The sequence below is a fragment of the Nicotiana tomentosiformis genome, chromosome 6, assembly GCF_000390325.3.
Source record: "Nicotiana tomentosiformis chromosome 6, ASM39032v3, whole genome shotgun sequence".
Classification (NCBI taxonomy): Eukaryota; Viridiplantae; Streptophyta; class Magnoliopsida; order Solanales; family Solanaceae; genus Nicotiana; species Nicotiana tomentosiformis.
Genome location: NC_090817.1, coordinates 16573097 through 16590597, shown reverse-complemented (window position 1 = coordinate 16590597; position 17501 = coordinate 16573097). Strand labels below are relative to the sequence as shown.

The following is a 17501-nucleotide window of genomic DNA, read 5'->3' as shown; positions in this document are numbered from 1 at the left end:
TATTGCTTCCACATTTACTTCTCAAATTCTTACTCTAGTTTGGATTACCGACCTTGTTGTCAAATACTTTATTCTTTCACGTAAATTTTATTTAAAATTTTATTTTTATAATATCGATATTATTTATTAAAACTCAGTATTGCATGATGCGGCATACACGTGCATTCAAGAAACTAATATATTTAGAAAAGTAAAAAAGACAAATAATTTTTACTATCCCGTGTTTTAATTAAAAAAACCTATGATATGCATGGATATTGAGATACATACACACACAATTGGCAGAGGAGAGTGTAACGCATCAAAATATTTATACTTAATGTTAAGGCAAAATACATTGACAGTTCATTAAAATTGTCAATAATTTTTACTTAGCCACTTTAAGTGTAGCTTGTACATATTACATATATTTTAACATCACTCAATATGTAGCTATTAAATATAAAAGACTGACATTGACAAAAAAAGTGTTTCTTCTTTTCTTTGGCGCATGAAAATTTTAAATTTGAATTTTAGGAAGTTGTGTAGAAATAGAATATTGTAAAAATATTTTGAAATGTCGATAAACGAGCAATATCATACAAATAAAAATAATTGAAGCAGTACAAAATTGTTAGTTATATCAATTAAAATAGATACCCTATAAAGAGTTATTCTACATGAAGGTGCAATTTCGATTCTTCCTCACTCAAAATTGCACGAGCCAAGTAATTCTTAAAAAGAGTGTTTCTGCAAATTTAAAATAAAAATTATATCACCACCTTCTTTTCCTTTGCAAACTTTTGTTTTCTTAAAGTTTTTGACAAAAAAGTCCAACCTATTTTCATTTTTTCAAGAATTAACCGTAATAGTTGCCCATCCAATCGCTTAAATTAAGATATCCGACGTATATATATTTCAAGTATAATATGTGTATAATCGTGTATCTACCGGCTATTCAGGAAAAGATCTTCATTATTCATAAATAAGGAATTTTCAGAAACCAATATTGTTTAGTGATTATTAACTTCTTATAGCTACTATATACACAATTACTTCCTATAACTACTATTTAGTTGTTACAGTAGTATATTTGCGTTGCTGTATTCATGAATACAACAACAAAAAACGCCTAAAAATTAGGGTAATCTAGTTGTACGTGCATGTATTCACATGTATTCGCGCCATGTATTCATGAATACAATAGCAAAAAATGCCTAAAATTAGGGCAATCCAGCTATATGCGTATGTATTCACATGTATTCGCGCTACTATATTCATGAATACAACAGTAAAAAGTGCCTAAAATTAGGGCAGTATAGTTGTACGCTCATGTATTCGCGTCCTGTATTCATGAATACAACAGTAAAAAGCGCCTAAAATCAGGCAGTCCAGTTGTATGCATATGTATTCACATGTATTTGCGCTGCTGTATTCATGAATACAACAGTAAAAAATACCTAAAATCAGGATAGTCCAGCTGTACGCGCATGTATTCACATGTATTCGCGCCATGTATTCATGAATACAGTAACGACAATCACCTTAAAAATAGGTATGTCCAGCTGTCTAAAAGAGAGGAAAAACATAAATAGCGTATTTCGTGCCTCAATGATAGTATATACCATAAATACTTATTTTGTTATAAAATATAAAATGTAGCTATAAAAAATAATATTTAAAAATAATTTTAGTTTATAATAAATGTGTATACCTTTGCTATAGGAGGTGAAATTTCCTTCCGAATATATCCTGGTCAAGGCCCACGAGGCCCAAACCAAACTTACCCGGTCCAACATATCGTTAAAAAATTCTATATTCCATTTTCTCAATTTAAATGTCTTCTTCTCTTTCAGTAATCCCAGTTCTTCACACTCTCTATTTCACTTTCACCCTCCTCCTGCGTAAAAAACAAGCTGAGTTTTGCTCATACACAACAATGGCGGAACCCAAAGTCAAATACGATCGTCAGCTCAGGTATAATTCTTTTAGTCTATTATATTTTTTCATACATACATCAATTTTCTGCTTTCAGCTTTTTGTTATGATCTCTTTGTATTATGAACCCTATTACTACTAGTCCCTACTCCCTACCACGGAACTTGAGCTCTTGTAGTTGTTGCACTTAAATTATAATTTCATAGCAGAAATTAGAAAACGATTCTCTTTTCTGGGATTAACTAAGTATGTGCAAAATTATTAATGAAATATCAATTAACTGCCAGGCGTGACCCAGTGGTCTATGAAGTGAGCGACAAACATTAGAGACTAGGGTTTAATTCCCACTAGACACAAAAACAGTATGTGATTTCTTTCCATCCGCTTAAGCCTTGGAATGACACCACTAGAAATTAGTTGAGGTGCGTGTAAGCTGGCTCACACACCACCATTGTAAAAAATTAAAAATTAATTAAGTGCTGAGGTGTGGCCGGGCGATCGATGAAGTGGGTGCAAACTGTGGAGACTAGGGTTTAAATCCCACTAGAGACAAAACACTAGGTGATTTCTTCTCATTTGCTTAAGCATGGTAGGTAGAGTTATCGGGTACTTGTGATGGTGGGAGTTAATAGGTACTCGGTGGAGTAGTCGAGGTGCGTGCAAGTTGAACTGGATAATCGTTATTTCAAAAAAGAATCAATTAAGTACCTCTCAAATCAAAGCTAGTTGAGGTCGACTATATGATCCTTTATGTTTATCCCGCTCTATTTAGGCGCATTTCTTTCCAATAGTATATTTTTTGTGTTTTAAGGCAAATTTGGGTTTTTCTATGTTACATGGTGAACCAAGTCTGTGGTATTGAAGTGGAGAAGGGCATATGATGAGACAAGAAAGGAGGAGGATTTTTTGGACATAAAATCGTAGATGTGCTGGCATGGGAATTTAAGGAAAAGGATACAAGGCTAAGCAGAGGCAAATTTAGGATTTGAACTTTGTGGGTTCGAGATTCTAGGACATCGATATCAAGTGCTAATAACTGGGTTCAAAATTTAATATATGTGCATATTTAGGGAATTTCTTAACACATATATAGAGTTTTGGACAAAGCTACTGGGTTCGGCCGAACCTATAGCTTACGCTATGAATCCGCCCCTTAGTTTAACCTACTACATGAGTTTGTATGATATTAGAGCATAGAAAGGTACTGAATTCAAGTTTCACCGCCAACCATCAACCAATACTTTACATGCTTGGCTAAGAAAAAAAATTGGATCCGGCCATGATAAGATATGTTGCAGTCTAAAATAAATAAATTAAGTGTACTTTTTTTTAATAGTTTAAACTCCTGGATTAGACGATTCACTCAATTCAACAGATGTAATTTTTGCCCCATTAAGTTGCTATGTATTTTAGTGCTAAACAATGGCTAATGTTGGCTCCATTTGAATGCTTCCCTCTGGAAAGAACCTCAGGGGCTTCCTATTTATAAATTTGGATGCAAAGAAAGTTTTACTTGTCGGAAGTCATGGATTTTCAAAAGATTGTTCTGAGGAGTCTCTCCTTCTTGACTAGAGAGGTGAACTCCCATAGATTGGCAAGTGTCACTGTTACCTAATAGGCTTTGATGGAAATTTCATTTTGGAAATATTTTGTCACTGTTACCTAATAGGTACCGCTGACTTGTGAAGACCTGATATTTGGTTCTCTTTGCACCTTACTGTTGAATGACCTGTAATTTCTGGAAAAGATTACTTTACTTCCATTGGCAATTTCAGTTGTGTGTATCCATCAAATAGATCTTTCTTGTGTGTATCCAGATTTGCCTCTTTTTGTATTGAAAAATTCCAAACAGGAATGGATCAGAGATGTTCATTCCTATCTACAGCTCTGAGTTAGTCTAGAATTAGAAAAAAAAATGTTGATTCTTGTTTCTGGATGACCAGTGTAAATTTTCTTGGAATGTTTTTCCATGGAATGCCTGATAAGATGTATCTTGCAAGATTGATATTTTTGTCACAGACTCTACTTATCACCCAAGTTCTATAGAGCGGTGGTTAGACCGGCCATATTGTATTGGGCTAAGTATTGGCCAGTTAAGATTTCACATATCCAGAAGATGAAAGTAGCAGAAATGAGAATGTTGAGATGTATGTGCGGGCACACTAGGATGGATAAGATTAAGAATGAGGATATTCGGAAAAGGGTAGGCGTGGGCACACTAGGATGGATAAGATTAAGAATGAGGATATTCGGAAAAGGGTAGGCGTGGCTCCCTTGGACGACAAGATGCGGGAAGCGAGGCTTAGATGGTTCGGGCACGTGCGGAGAAGGAGCCTAAATGCCCCGGTTAGGAGGTGTGAGCGGTTGGTTTTGGCAGGTACGAGAAGAGGTAGAGAGCGGCCTAAGAAGTATTGGGGCGAGGTGATCAGACAGGACATGGCGCGACTTTAGATTTTCGAGGACATGGCCTTGATAGGAAGGTGTGGAGGTCGATCATTAGGGTTGTAAGTTAGGGGGTAGTCGAGCGTTTTTCCTCGTTGTGCCGGCTAGTCTGATAGTGTTTTGTCTAGGACTGCTAGCGGTTTTTGTTGTGTTTCACACTTTTTTTTTTGCCTTTCCATTTATTTGCTGTCTTTTACGAAGTTGATACTGCTTTTCTGGTTTCTATTGTTGTTACGGATCTATTGTCTCTGAGCCGAGGGTCTCCCGGAAACAACCTCTCTATTCCTCCGGGATACTGGATAGGGGTAAGGTCTGCGTACACTCTACCTTCCCCAGACCCCACTAGTGAAATTCTAGTGAGTTGTTGTTGTTGTTGTTGTACTCTACTTATGACCCTAGCTAAATTGATCAAATTATGAATTTCAAACACATATGCGACTTTAAATTTACTCATCCTTCAGATAATAGTTATAAAAACAGGCAGAGACAAAGATACGTTTTATATCATATGGCTATTATGGGCATTCATGGGTGTTTTCAGAATCCAACCTGAAATACACTATTCCCCTGCATTAGCATGTTTGACAATTAAGTTTTAGGTGGAGAACAGATAATAATGAAGCTGATTTGCTCTTGCAGGATATGGGGTGAGCAAGGACAAGCTGCACTGGAGAAAGCCAGTATCTGCTTACTCAACTGTGGTCCAACTGGTTCTGAAACTTTGAAAAATCTTGTTCTTGGTGGGGTTGGAAGTATCACTGTTGTTGATGGTTCTAAGGTTGAAGTGGGTGATCTTGGAAATAATTTTATGGGTATGTTACGTGGTTCTCCATATGCATCTACAATTTTAAAAAGCCTTGGCTTCTCCATAGTCTTATTTTTCTCTTGTATTTCTGGTAGTTGATGAAGCAAGTGTTGGACAATCGAAGGCAAAGTGTGTGTGTGCATTTCTTCAAGAGCTAAATGATGCTGTTAAAGCCAAGTTTATAGAAGAACATCCAGAGGAACTAATTGAGACAAATCCATCATTCTTTTCTCAGTTTACTTTGGTCATAGCTACACAGGTCTGGAGCTGCGAATTATCCTGTACTCGTAAAAGCATTTGATCTTGGCAGGATCCTGTGTTCCCACTTTTCTTAACTTAATTTGGTTATTATAAAAAATCCATTTCCCTGCCTCCCTGCATATGGTAAAAGAAAGTTCTTGCTAAAGTTAGCTTTACATTACACTACATTTCTTGGTAACACTACAATATTAAATTGTTCAAATTAGATATTGTCCCCCATCAAGCAAATATCATGTGTAGTGTTCTTTAAGGTCTGTCTTCTATTCCATAATAATGAAGTAGTATCCCCATCTTTTTGTCTTATTTTTTCATGCATACAAAAGAATTTCAGACAGAAAATTGTCTCCAATATTACATTGTCCAGGATATATGTAGTTTCTCATAAAGTCTAAATAGTATACCCACCCAAATTTTATCATTTTTTCATGCTTATTTAATTATTTTGAGAGAACTTTACTTACAGTTTCATGCTTGCCTATTTAGTAGAATCTATGTCTGATATTTTCTGAACCGAGGGTCTACCCGAAACATCCTCTCTACTTTCTCTAGGTAGGGGTAAGGACTGCGTACACACTACCCTCCCCAGACCCACATGTGGGATTTCAATGGGTTTGTTGTTGTTGTGTCTGATATGTCAAAGATTCTGATTTTTTTTTGTGACTGGAGGAATTCCATAGACTTTTATCTACTGTGTAGCATGTCAAATTTGAAGATTCTCTAAGCCTCTTAACTAGCACTTTACGAGTTACAATCATTTCAACACACTTTTTATCTACTGTGTTCTGTGTTGATTCTTATGAATCTCTGTACTTCTGGACTAGCACATTACGCGTTACAATCATTCCAAATTTCCAATACATTTGCCTTTCATCTCCCTTTCAAAAGAGGCAAGGCCGTGTTGATTTGAAGGAGCGAACAACTAGTTGTATCTGCATAATTATGGGTTTTCCAACCTATAACTGAGGAAGCAAGATCCCCCCCCAAAAAAAAAGAAAAGAAAAGAAAAGAAAAAAAAACAAAGGTTAAAACAAAAGAAAGATATATTTCCTTTGCCATTTAGGTCAACTGTATTTAAATGCATAACATGATTAATTGTCTGTCAGCTGCTACCAGCACAATGGAACTTCTGACAGTTTCTTCTTATGCTTTGTCTTTTCTATTTCAGCTGGTTGAAGATTCCATGGTGAAATTGGATAGAATCTGTCGGGAGGCAAATATTATTTTATTATTTGCACGATCATACGGCCTCATGGGTCTTGTCAGGATCAGTGTGAAGGTAATCTTAATGCTGCTTTGTGCTATTTTAGGATGATATAACTGTGAAATCCTGTATCGATAGAGAACTGTGGGTCCAGACCAGTGACTACCATTGTCATGGATTTCTTGTGGGGATCTTTTTTTTTTCCTGGTCTTGTGAGGATCTATATGAGGAACTATTCTTATAGTAAAAGAACTGTCAAGCGATAGGAACAGAATGAATCAATGAATGAGCAAAGAAGTAACAATGAGTTTGTTAATAAAGCTCTTACCAAACGGGATATCATTTGCGTGTTAATCAAAATTTTCTCATCTATCTGCAGGAACATACAGTAATTGAATCGAAGCCCGATCATTTTCTAGATGATCTACGGCTTAATAACCCATGGCCAGAACTTCGGAGGTCGGCTGTTTCTTTGTGCTTTCCTCTTTGCTTGATATGTTATAGTTCTATAACCGAGATTAATCTGTTCACTTAAAAATCTCTCTTATTTCTAGACAAAAGAACCATATCTGCTTCAGTATGGTACTTATAAATAACAGTAACACAAAAATTTGCAAGCTTGGTATCTATTCTTAGATTATCTATGGGTTTGGGTAATTTTTTTAGCATCTCTTGGTGTAAAGCCATACCGTCCATGCATCATTGTTGATATATCTTTAATGGGATTGGAATTTCACTGATGTAAGCGTCTTTCTACTGGGATGCAATCTGTCCTTAGAGCTTTTACTCTTTCTCCTTGTTAACAAATACATTTTTCTCCATCAAAGGTGGAAAAGGATAAAGAAAGGGGCTGATTTCATACTTATCACCATAGGTTTGCGGAGACAATTGATTTGAACACAACTGATGCTGTGGTTCATAAACACACACCATATATTATTATCCTAGTTAAACTGGCGGAGGAATGGGCAAATGCTCATGGTGGAAATCTTCCTTCTACCAGAGAAGAGAAAAGGCAATTCAAGGTTCAAAAATATATATTTAAATACCTCTTAAGTTTCATCCTTAATTTTTCCATTTTGGTCCATCTAAGGTGATTTGGTCAATTTCCTTAATGTCTTAGGATTTAATTAAGTCCAAGATGATCACAGCGGATGAAGAAAACTACAAAGAAGCCGTGGAAGCTTCATACAAGCTCTTTTCTCCACAAGGGACTGGTAAGCATTATTGTGAATTCTTTGATGTATCAGAAACTCATAGTTTTCTTCCAGCTCTTGTCTAATGTATGAATCTAGAGTTTTATGTGATATTTGGCAGCAGTTTGCTCACTCATCCGTTTTTGTTTTTCAAAATTTGAATAGACTCTTACTATGTTTTGTTTCCAAAAATATACTTGTCCTTTTCTGGTTGTCTCTTTCTTTAGTTGATCAGTATGATTGCCAATTAGTTCACAAGATTGTCAGTTTTTTTTTGGGGTGGGGTGGGGGGGTGGGGGTGCATTTTGAATTTACTGGGAAGATGCTTTCAGTGATTGTCAATGTGACCTGTTTACATAATCAGTTAACTATGTTACTAAATTTGGAAATAAACTTTCTGTTTTACTACTTCAGGAAGCTTTGCTACAGTTCACAAAAAAGAGCTTCAGGAGGCTTTGCTAAACCCAATTTACTAGATATGCTTAGATTTGGCTGCATGAAGATAGTTTATGAATGTATATTGGTTTTTATGTATTCATCATCTTGTTTCTCTTTATTGCTAACTAGAAGACTAACTAGAGTAACATGCAGTTGCCATTTTAAGTTCTATCCAGACATTTTGGTTTTATTTAATTGACTGGTTAAATTGCTATAATGCTGGAGGATAGGTCTGCGGTAAAAGTCTTTGAAGTGATAAATATCCTATAGAATAAGGAGAATCCTATAGCCCTCTAGTTCAGATCAGTACATGGATTTCTTGGAGTTGTTAGGAAGAAGATTGTAGTAGGCTGTTTTTTGTTTCCTTGTTATCTTCTGTACCATCTTGGTACCATTCAATAAAATCTTTTTCTTATCAAAAAAAAAAAAAAAGAAAAGAAAAGAAAAGAAAAGAAAAGAAAAGAAAAGAAAAGAAAGGAGAATAAAGAAAAATGAAGATAAAGACTTTCTTTTCTAAATTTGTAAGAGTATCGTAGTGACTGTAGATCTTAGTTCATCAAACAAAAAGAATAGTCATGGAGTACCATTTCAAAAAAAAAAAAAGCTCATGGAGTAAAAGGATTCATTCTTGTAACTTGATATTATATCGGTTTGAATTTAGTTAAGGTGGAATCTTAATTTGGAACTGGACGATGAGATCACAAATGTATAATTGATTTTTCTCTTGTCTACTAGGTCCAAACCTACAGAAAATTATTGATGACAGCTGTACAGAAGTTGATTCCAGTTCATCTGATTTTTGGGTGATGGTAGCAGCCCTGAAGGTAACATGCATTTTCTTGGAAAAAAACATAAACAAGAAGGAAGCTGGAAAACAATTTCTGGAATTATTGCAGCTTTAGTTGATTTAACCTGATTAAAAGAACTATTGACGAGTTGACAGCTCTACTTAAAACATGATTTTGGTTGCTGATGTTTTGTTATTCTTGTCCATTTCATTAGCTCTAAATAGCGAATTGACATCTTAACTAGTCCATACAATTGAATTATGCATCTTACAAAATTAGTCCATACAATTGATGGCTTTTTTCTTTTATATTTATAAGCAAGCATAGTATTAACAATTAGAATTGATGGCTTTTTAGTTGATTGTAAAGGTTCAAAGTACCAGTACCACTGGCTCTTCTCTTGGCAGGGCTTCTTGTACATGTTTTAGTTTCTCCTTATAAAAAAGAAGCATGTTTTAGGCCTCATTTGTTTGCACTTAGTGGATGTCTGAATCTTAATTATCTAGATCTTAGTCATGAAGTGCGTTTGTTTTTTAGATCTGAAGATCCTAACTAGTAAGTCTTTTTGTATTTTTAATTTTACAACCTCTAAATGGGTCTGAATATTAAGATCTATTAACATAGTCTTAATATTATTAAAATATTATACATTCAAGAATTTATGTAAAAATGATATTTCAACTCCTATACTTTCACCGCTAATCACTATCATCACTGCTATCGTTGCTCCCCATCATTATAGAATACCACCACCCACTACCCACCGCCCATTACCACCATCCTCAACCACAACTATCACTGCTGTCAAGCACGAATGTCAGGTATCACTATCATTAGCCATCATTTACAACCATCACCACCGACCACCAATACCACAACAATCACCCATCACCACTATCAACTACTACTATATATCACCCATCACTATTATTAGTCATCCACCATCAACCACCACCATTAAATACTACTGTCATCCACCATCTACTACCCATAATCACCACTATCAACCAACACCACCACCAGTCACTACCCAGTCGGCACCCACAACCGCCACGGTTAGCCATTATCACCATCAACCACCATATCATTTTTTAAAAAAATTATTTTTTTAATATAGTATTAGATGAATTAGTACAATTTGATTTGAATTTATACTTATTAATTTTTAAATTAAGACAAGTTTTACACATTCAAATGTAGAGAAAACAAATAGTCTTAATTATTCAGTATTCAGATCTTAATACTAACATATTAATATTCAGATGTGTATTCAGATTCAGGCGTTTTAATCTTAATACAAATATAATATTTATATGTGTATTCTGATTCAGACGCCTTAATCTTTATAAAAACAAATGAGACCTTAGTTTCTTCTATTTTCCTTGTTTGCCTTTTCCCTTCAAAAGAGCAAGGAGGCAGGAGGAGGAGATGGAGGGAAGATCCTTTGCCAAGTTCTTCACCTGAGTTAATGTGGTAACAATGTGTTGGGCTATGGTCCTCTGACCTCTTGGTTGCTAGTCTGCATTTGCACCAGAAAATTTGAGTTACTGGGTGGACTAAAGAAGTGTAGTTTAATTTGGGAACTAATCACCTGTGTTGGTGGGAAATAGCAGGTACCCCGTGGAATTAGTCGAGATGCACACAAGCTGGCTTGGACACCACGGTTATCAAAAAGAAAAAAAAATAGTCCATGTCATTCTTTTAATGTTTCATATGCTAATTTGTATATCAATTATTCTTTTAGAATCCACAGGAAAGTAGCACCTTGTCTCTCTTCATCTCTGTTCAAACATTTGTACTTTTTCCTTTTTCAGCAAATACATAATTGTTACTAGTCTTTATCAAGCAACCTACTCAAGTTCCCTTGATTGATATTTCTTTGCATTGGTTGAAGTTGGTGATCGATATGATTTATTTTTTTGCACTTTAGGAATTCATAGCTAATGAAGGTGGTGGAGAGACACCTCTTGAGGGGTCAATACCAGATATGACATCATCAACTGAGTTAGTGGTTTACGTTTCTTCTCGACACATTAATTTTTATTAAAATTTACAGGAGTTTATTTATTGATGCTTGGACTGTTGACTCTATTGCAGATTGTACATAAACCTGCAAAAAACTTACCAAGCCAAGGCCGAGGCTGATTTTCTTGTTATGGAGCAGAAGGTCAGGAATTTACTCAAGAAAATCGGTAGAGATCCAGCCAGCATCTCCAAGGCAAATATAAAGAGCTTCTGTAAAAATGCAAGGAAGCTTGCTGTAAGGGCGTTTCTTCTTTTCTGTTTCGTTTGTCTGAATGTTCATTCATCTAGAATTACTTCTCTGTGCTACGTGAATCTCATTTCAGTTTGACAATTTGGAAAACATTGTATTTCTTGCTATAGAAACCATAATTTATCAATATGTTTGACCCTGATGAAGAGGGACTCCTCTGGTTTTAAGCTTGATGTTTTTGTGGTACGAGTATGTGATCCTGACTGTCTGTCTCTTTTTCAAAGCTATTTCTGTGACCTGTCTCCAATCCCCTTTGTCCAAATGGTTAAATTTGGTTTCATTCTAAGGAGCCATCCAGCAAAGGCGTTAACTATTGAATGGGCTACCTTGCTTATCACATGCCTTGTAAGTCCTTCACTACAGTTGCAAAGGGGGTGGATCATGTTAGGCAGAGGTATGCTAGCTTGGGAACACACATTTCTTGGTCTTGCTCCCCTATTTTGATTCGAGCAGTTGTCTGGAAGTGCTTAATGGCCTTAGAAACTATTTGCTTCAAAAGGTGTGTTCAGCTATGCTCTGTGTGTGTGTGTGGGGTGGGGTGGGGGGAATCTTCTTCTACATGCATGATTTTAGTGGACGATTTGTTGTTAGTATCGAGATAATGACTGTTGCAACTGAATTTTCAAGAGACTGCACTAACATTATGGTGCATTGATATTAGGATGTTAACAATTCTCACTGCTAATTGTCTGTCAGTAAACTCTGTTTAACATTTGAAATCATTATTGGATGGATGTTTTAGTTTCTTGTCATTGAAATTTTCTCTTTCCATTATGTTAGGTTTGCAGATATCGCCTCATTGAAGATGAGTTCACCTCTCCTGTCCAACCTGAGTTACAGAAGTATCTGACAGATGAGGATTATGGGTATGTAATTGCTTACTGTAGGAATATGGATTGACATTGTCAAATGACCTCAAGTTGGAATAGTCATCTGTGATATAAGTTGAAGTAGAGAGGGCTTCTTGGGGTCATTTAAGCTGTTCGAACCGACATGATCCTTTCATGATTCTTTGATTGTTTTGTGATACCAAATAACAGGACCTTGCAAGAAGCCAACTCTCTTAAAGTACTTCCTGAAAAGTAAGTTTATCCAAGCTAAAGCCCCCTGCCATTTCATGGTGGATATTCTTTTTCTAAATCCATTTTCCAAGGGCTTCTAGTGAAGTCACATATGAACTTTCAAATGCTGAAGAATATAATTTTTTCAAAGGCATAATTTAGGTTATTTGGACCTTTTCTGCTGAAATAGGAGTATTTCACGTTTTTTTAATGAGTGATCTCTTTTCTTAAGGTGTCAGCGTACTTGAATTGATGAAGTGCACTATCTAGTCTAGATGCCTCTATGTTATCAGCTAACTAGGGTTTGATTGAAAAATGAAAACTACTTGCTTTGCAAGTTATGTTCACCTTTTGTTAAACAAAACAAATGGAGCAAAAAGGTAAATAAGAAGTTATAGGACTAAATTTCTAGTGATGCTAATCCAAGCGTTACTGGCAGCTTGGTAGGAATAAAATAAGCATTCCCTTGCTGATTCGTACTGCATAAGTTTTTTTGATTAGATATATAGCTATATTTTATTGAGCAAGCATTAGGATGGTTGAAGATTTAGTTTTATCTTTTGCTGGTTTCCTTTCAGTTTGTCTTAAATGTTTCTTGGAGATTGTGTATTTTTTGGTTCTTTCAGTAATCATGCTGATAGTGCACCTGTTTGCCACTTCTTAATATTTTTGCAACGGTATCTTGTACTAAATCGATGGTAAAGAGTTGTGGGAGGGAGGAAAAGAGAGTTCTCAAATATTTATCAATAGACCTGGAAATGCAGCCATTTAGCCAACAGATATTTGACAGTCAATCTTTTGCTGGTTTTTGGGTATCAGAAGTTCGAAAAATTAGGGTTGTAATATTGTCCAAGCTTGTTTGAATTGCTTTTCACGATGAAGGTGAAAATAGGATGTTGAAGCAGAGAAATACTGGCTAGAATTATTGTATTTTATGCTGAGGGGAAATGATGAGACACTCGCCCTTTGAAGCAATGCATCCGTTGGGATGCTTGAAACTGGTTTGTTGTGTTAACAGTTGCTGTCTGTTGTATCTCTCAGTTTTCTTTCCATTAATGTAAGAGGAAAACAAAAGAAATGCGAAGATAAAAATGAATCTCAAGGAGAGTTTGACATAAGATTTTACAATAGTTTAGGTATAAGGGAGGCTTAGAATTTAAATCTCTCTCTTCCCATCCACCTCCTTTTTCTTAATTTATGTCTCGTATTGAATGCAAAGATAAAAATGAATCTCATACGTTGGTTGTTCATCTTTCAAACATTAGGTATTTTGCATAAATCGTCTTTCATTAGGTGCTTTTCATACTCCCTTTATATGGCAGTACTGCTGTGGGTCTTTATATTCTTCTTCGAGCAGCTGATCGGTTTGCTGCAAATTATAACAAATTTCCTGGCCAATTTGACGGGTAAAGGCCAATGCTCTCTCATCCAAACACACTCATTTTCTGAGGAAAAGTTAATATATGGCTGTCTGACCTGAAGAATTTCTTGGTAGTGAGATGGATGAGGATATATCTCGGTTGAAAATTACAGCTGTTGGCCTACTCAATGATCTCGGTTGCAATGGCTCCGCCTTATCAGAGGACCTTATTAATGAGATGTGCCGGTATGGTGCTTCGGAGCTTCATGCTGTGGCGGCCTTCGTCGGAGGAGTTGCATCACAAGAAGTGATCAAGGTTTGTTTCTCCTTCAATTTTTGTCTCGAATCTTGTTTTTCATCAAAACTTCTACTTTACTGGATATATATATATATATATATATAATATGGCTGTGTTCCATTGGACTGAGGTCAATTATGCTGTGTTCACTGCAGCTCATCACTAGACAATTCATTCCCATGTCTGGGACTTTCATCTTTAACGGCATTGATCACAAGTCTCAGCTGCTGTTGTTATAGTCGCCGAATTTACAGGCATGTCCTTTCTTTCACTCTTTACACTGTATTCTTAGGTTCGTTGGAACTGATAGTTTTGTTTTTTTGTTTTCATTCCACTCGGCAGATTGCATTTCATATGGCATACTTTGGTATTTGTGGGGTTTCAGTTTTGTTCTTTAGAGATCCGACTTGCTTTATGTCTCTTCAGATGAGTTACTCAGGAGCATATGAAAAGGAATGTTGCCATACTTTTGAGTAGCAGGAAATTTAGGATCAGTGAAAGAGGTTTAACAAGAGAGTACCCTTTCTAAATTTGCACATAAACAATATCCTATTCAAGGAAGGAAAATGCTACTTTCAGCTATCGTAGGAGCATATATGTTGCAACAAGAGTTTAATTTGTGTTCACTAAAGTTGATTGCGGGTTGCTCGAAGTCTAAAAAGTTGATTTTTTTTGCCTCGACCTTCTCATTCTTAGTTTTCTCAGAGATAAAACCTTGATGGCTAAATCACGTTATACTAATATAAAAAATTATTTACAATTAAAAAAACTCTTAGAAAAGAGATTAGGTCGGGTTTATTTGATAATATTTTTTACTACCTGGTTTAGAAAGTGCTGTGATTGATCAAGCGCTCGCTTTGGCAGATCATTAAAGTAGATATACTTATGGTTGCAAATTGGTTCCAACATTACTGTTATATAAAAATAAACAAAGTAAAGTAACATACAATTCGAGAGTTTCAAGCTTAAGTTCCAATTTAACGGATAGCACCGTTTATAAACTATGTAAAAATATTTTTACAGTAATAATAAAAATATTTTCTGACGTTTTAAACTATAGAAAATATGATCCATTACGCTCATTACGTTGCTTTTAAGTATGTAAAATTTATAAAAGTTTTAAGAAATTGATATCTGAGTTCATGCTGATATTAGATTCTTTTCTCGCCTCACATCCTCTTGGAACCGAGAGTACATGGAATAGTAAGGAATGATAGAAAATTTATGTGTTTACAACAAGAAATAACTTGTAAAAGATATTAAACATTTGTTTTCTCGGATATTAAAAATTATTGAGACAGCAGTAAATTTGATTTAACATGCATGCATATTAGACTTATCGTATTTACATCCTATTTCATCTCATGTTTTTTACGTGAAGGCTGTAATATGACAAGTAATACGTTAGTTTACTTCAATTAATACCTGGCTATGTTAAGCTCTAGCCTTTCCATTTAATATTTTTTGCTTGTACTTTGATGATAGATACTTGTCAAGTTGCATCACATGATTCCTGTCTGTATTTTCTATAACATTGGGGATCCAAATAGTGATAAACCAATCTCAATCACCACTTTTATCACATGATTCTTGCTTACAATTTTGAACTTAATTATTGGACCAGCTAGTATCATTGATTTATCTCCTTGCACCAAATATATAGTTGGTCTTTCAATAGAAACTAATATTCCACGTCCGGTATTTACATCAAATTAATCACAATCACTTTATCATGGTTTAGTATAAACCAAAGTAAAAATATAAAATAATTAACTATGATGAAGTGATAAAAGCGTACATGAAAATCACGTCATGTTATCATTTTGGTTACAATTCCATTTGAAACCAGTTCAAGAATGGCTACAAATAGAGGAAACGAGAAAAAGGAAATTAGAAAATAAAAACGAAGAATAAAGAATCAAACGTAAAGCAGTTGGTGAGACTTTTTGAATGAGAGAGAGGAGTAAGGTGGAGGTGCATCACTACTTTTTTAATACTATTCAATTTGGTAAAGAATAGATACTCTATACACTTTATTCTTTCACCCCACATTACACAAAATGCTTACGGTAGAAATTCTTATCCTAAAATTTCTTTCTTTTTCTCTAATTCTTTTTGTGAAACTCAAACTAGAATATTTGCTATATCCTTTTAAAAAAAAAGCGGCCCGGTGCACTAAGCTTTCGTTATTTGCAAGGTTCTGGGAAGGATCGGACCATAAGAATTTATTGTGCACAGTCTTATCCTGTATTTCTGTAAGAGGTTGTTTCACGGCTCGAATCCGGAAATTCATTGTCACATGTCATTTGCTAAATCCTTTCAACTTCTTAAATCTGACTATCTTTTTGCTTTCTCTTCTTGTGTATATATGGTGCTGATATGTACTTTAAGCCTAGATGTGCTTTTCCTAACTCTTTGGTAATCATGTCTCATGATCTAAAAGTACAATAATAACTCAGTTGGAAGTCCCTCATCTCAAATAATTCTTCTTCAAATTCACCCATAATTCACGTGCATTAGTATATTTATGTCTTTTCTTATCATTTCTCCCCCACCAGTGCATTGCCTTTTCCCTCGAAGCATCTATCCTTTTATTGAAAATTATCTCCATAATAATAAAGTTACATGAAATGTTCTTGAGATGAGATATGTGAGTACTGAGTAGTATTAATAAAAAACTAAGTTGCTTATGCTAAAATCATTTGATATTTATAACCATCTAATATTTGGAACCTAGTGACCCGACTAATTTAAATTTGCACTCCGTTAGACTCATTAATGGGAATCGCTCCCTACCAGAGATTTCTTCATTTCCGGGACTTCAATATATTTTTTGCTCATCTTAATACGTAATATCTCTGGTTCATGTTATCTTTTAAGTTTTATGTGCGCATTTTAAGAAAAAAAGCTTTACTAATAAGAGTAAAAAAGTTACTCCTAATAAATGTTTTTGTTTTTTTAATATCATATAATTTAGAACAAATTTAGTTTGCCAAAATGATAAATATTTGAGTCCGGTTGAAGCATCTTAATACATACATTTGAACATATTCCAACTGAAATTTGAAAGTAGAGAATTTTTTGAAAGTAGAGAAAGATACATATATATATTTACAAGCACAACAGGAGGATTAGTTTAAGCCATGGATAATTGTGATAATTCAATTCTTTTTGCCGACACCTGAGGGCTCTGATTCTTTCTACCCGACCAATCTCCTGCTCCTTCTGCCCTAAAATTAATGTTTCAAAGAAAATTCAGACTGAAATTCACTGCTCCAAAATCCAAATGGTCAATGAAGTGGGAAGAATCATGATATTTTGGATTCAAATTTTAACAGAATAAAAAAATATTAAGTGATTCTTTGAGCATAGAGTTATCCAGGGATATTCCGTGAAATTAGTCGAGATGTTGGCAAGCTGACCAGGAAATTATTATTAGTACGTATGTATACGATCGAA

The 17501-nt window shown here is 35.0% G+C and overlaps 1 protein-coding gene across 2 annotated transcripts; it reads left to right on the top strand.

The window, feature by feature from the left end:
* Positions 1-1829: 1829 nt before the first annotated feature.
* LOC104103357 (NEDD8-activating enzyme E1 regulatory subunit AXR1-like) lies at positions 1830-14723 on the top strand. 2 transcript variants are annotated; one of them, XM_009611251.4, is made up of 16 exons: positions 1830-1956; positions 4999-5171; positions 5260-5423; positions 6591-6701; positions 7006-7085; positions 7501-7651; positions 7750-7843; positions 8996-9084; positions 10979-11052; positions 11146-11308; positions 12104-12189; positions 12364-12405; positions 13707-13790; positions 13880-14060; positions 14198-14296; positions 14385-14723. In XM_009611251.4, the coding sequence occupies exons 1-15, from the start codon at positions 1919-1921 to the stop codon at positions 14279-14281; spliced, it is 1614 nt and encodes a 537-aa protein (XP_009609546.3). In that variant the 5' UTR covers positions 1830-1918; the 3' UTR covers positions 14282-14296; positions 14385-14723. The 2 variants fall into 2 exon arrangements, with proteins under 2 accessions (XP_009609546.3, XP_009609547.3); XM_009611252.4 differs by lacking the exon at positions 12364-12405.
* Positions 14724-17501: the final 2778 nt, after the last annotated feature.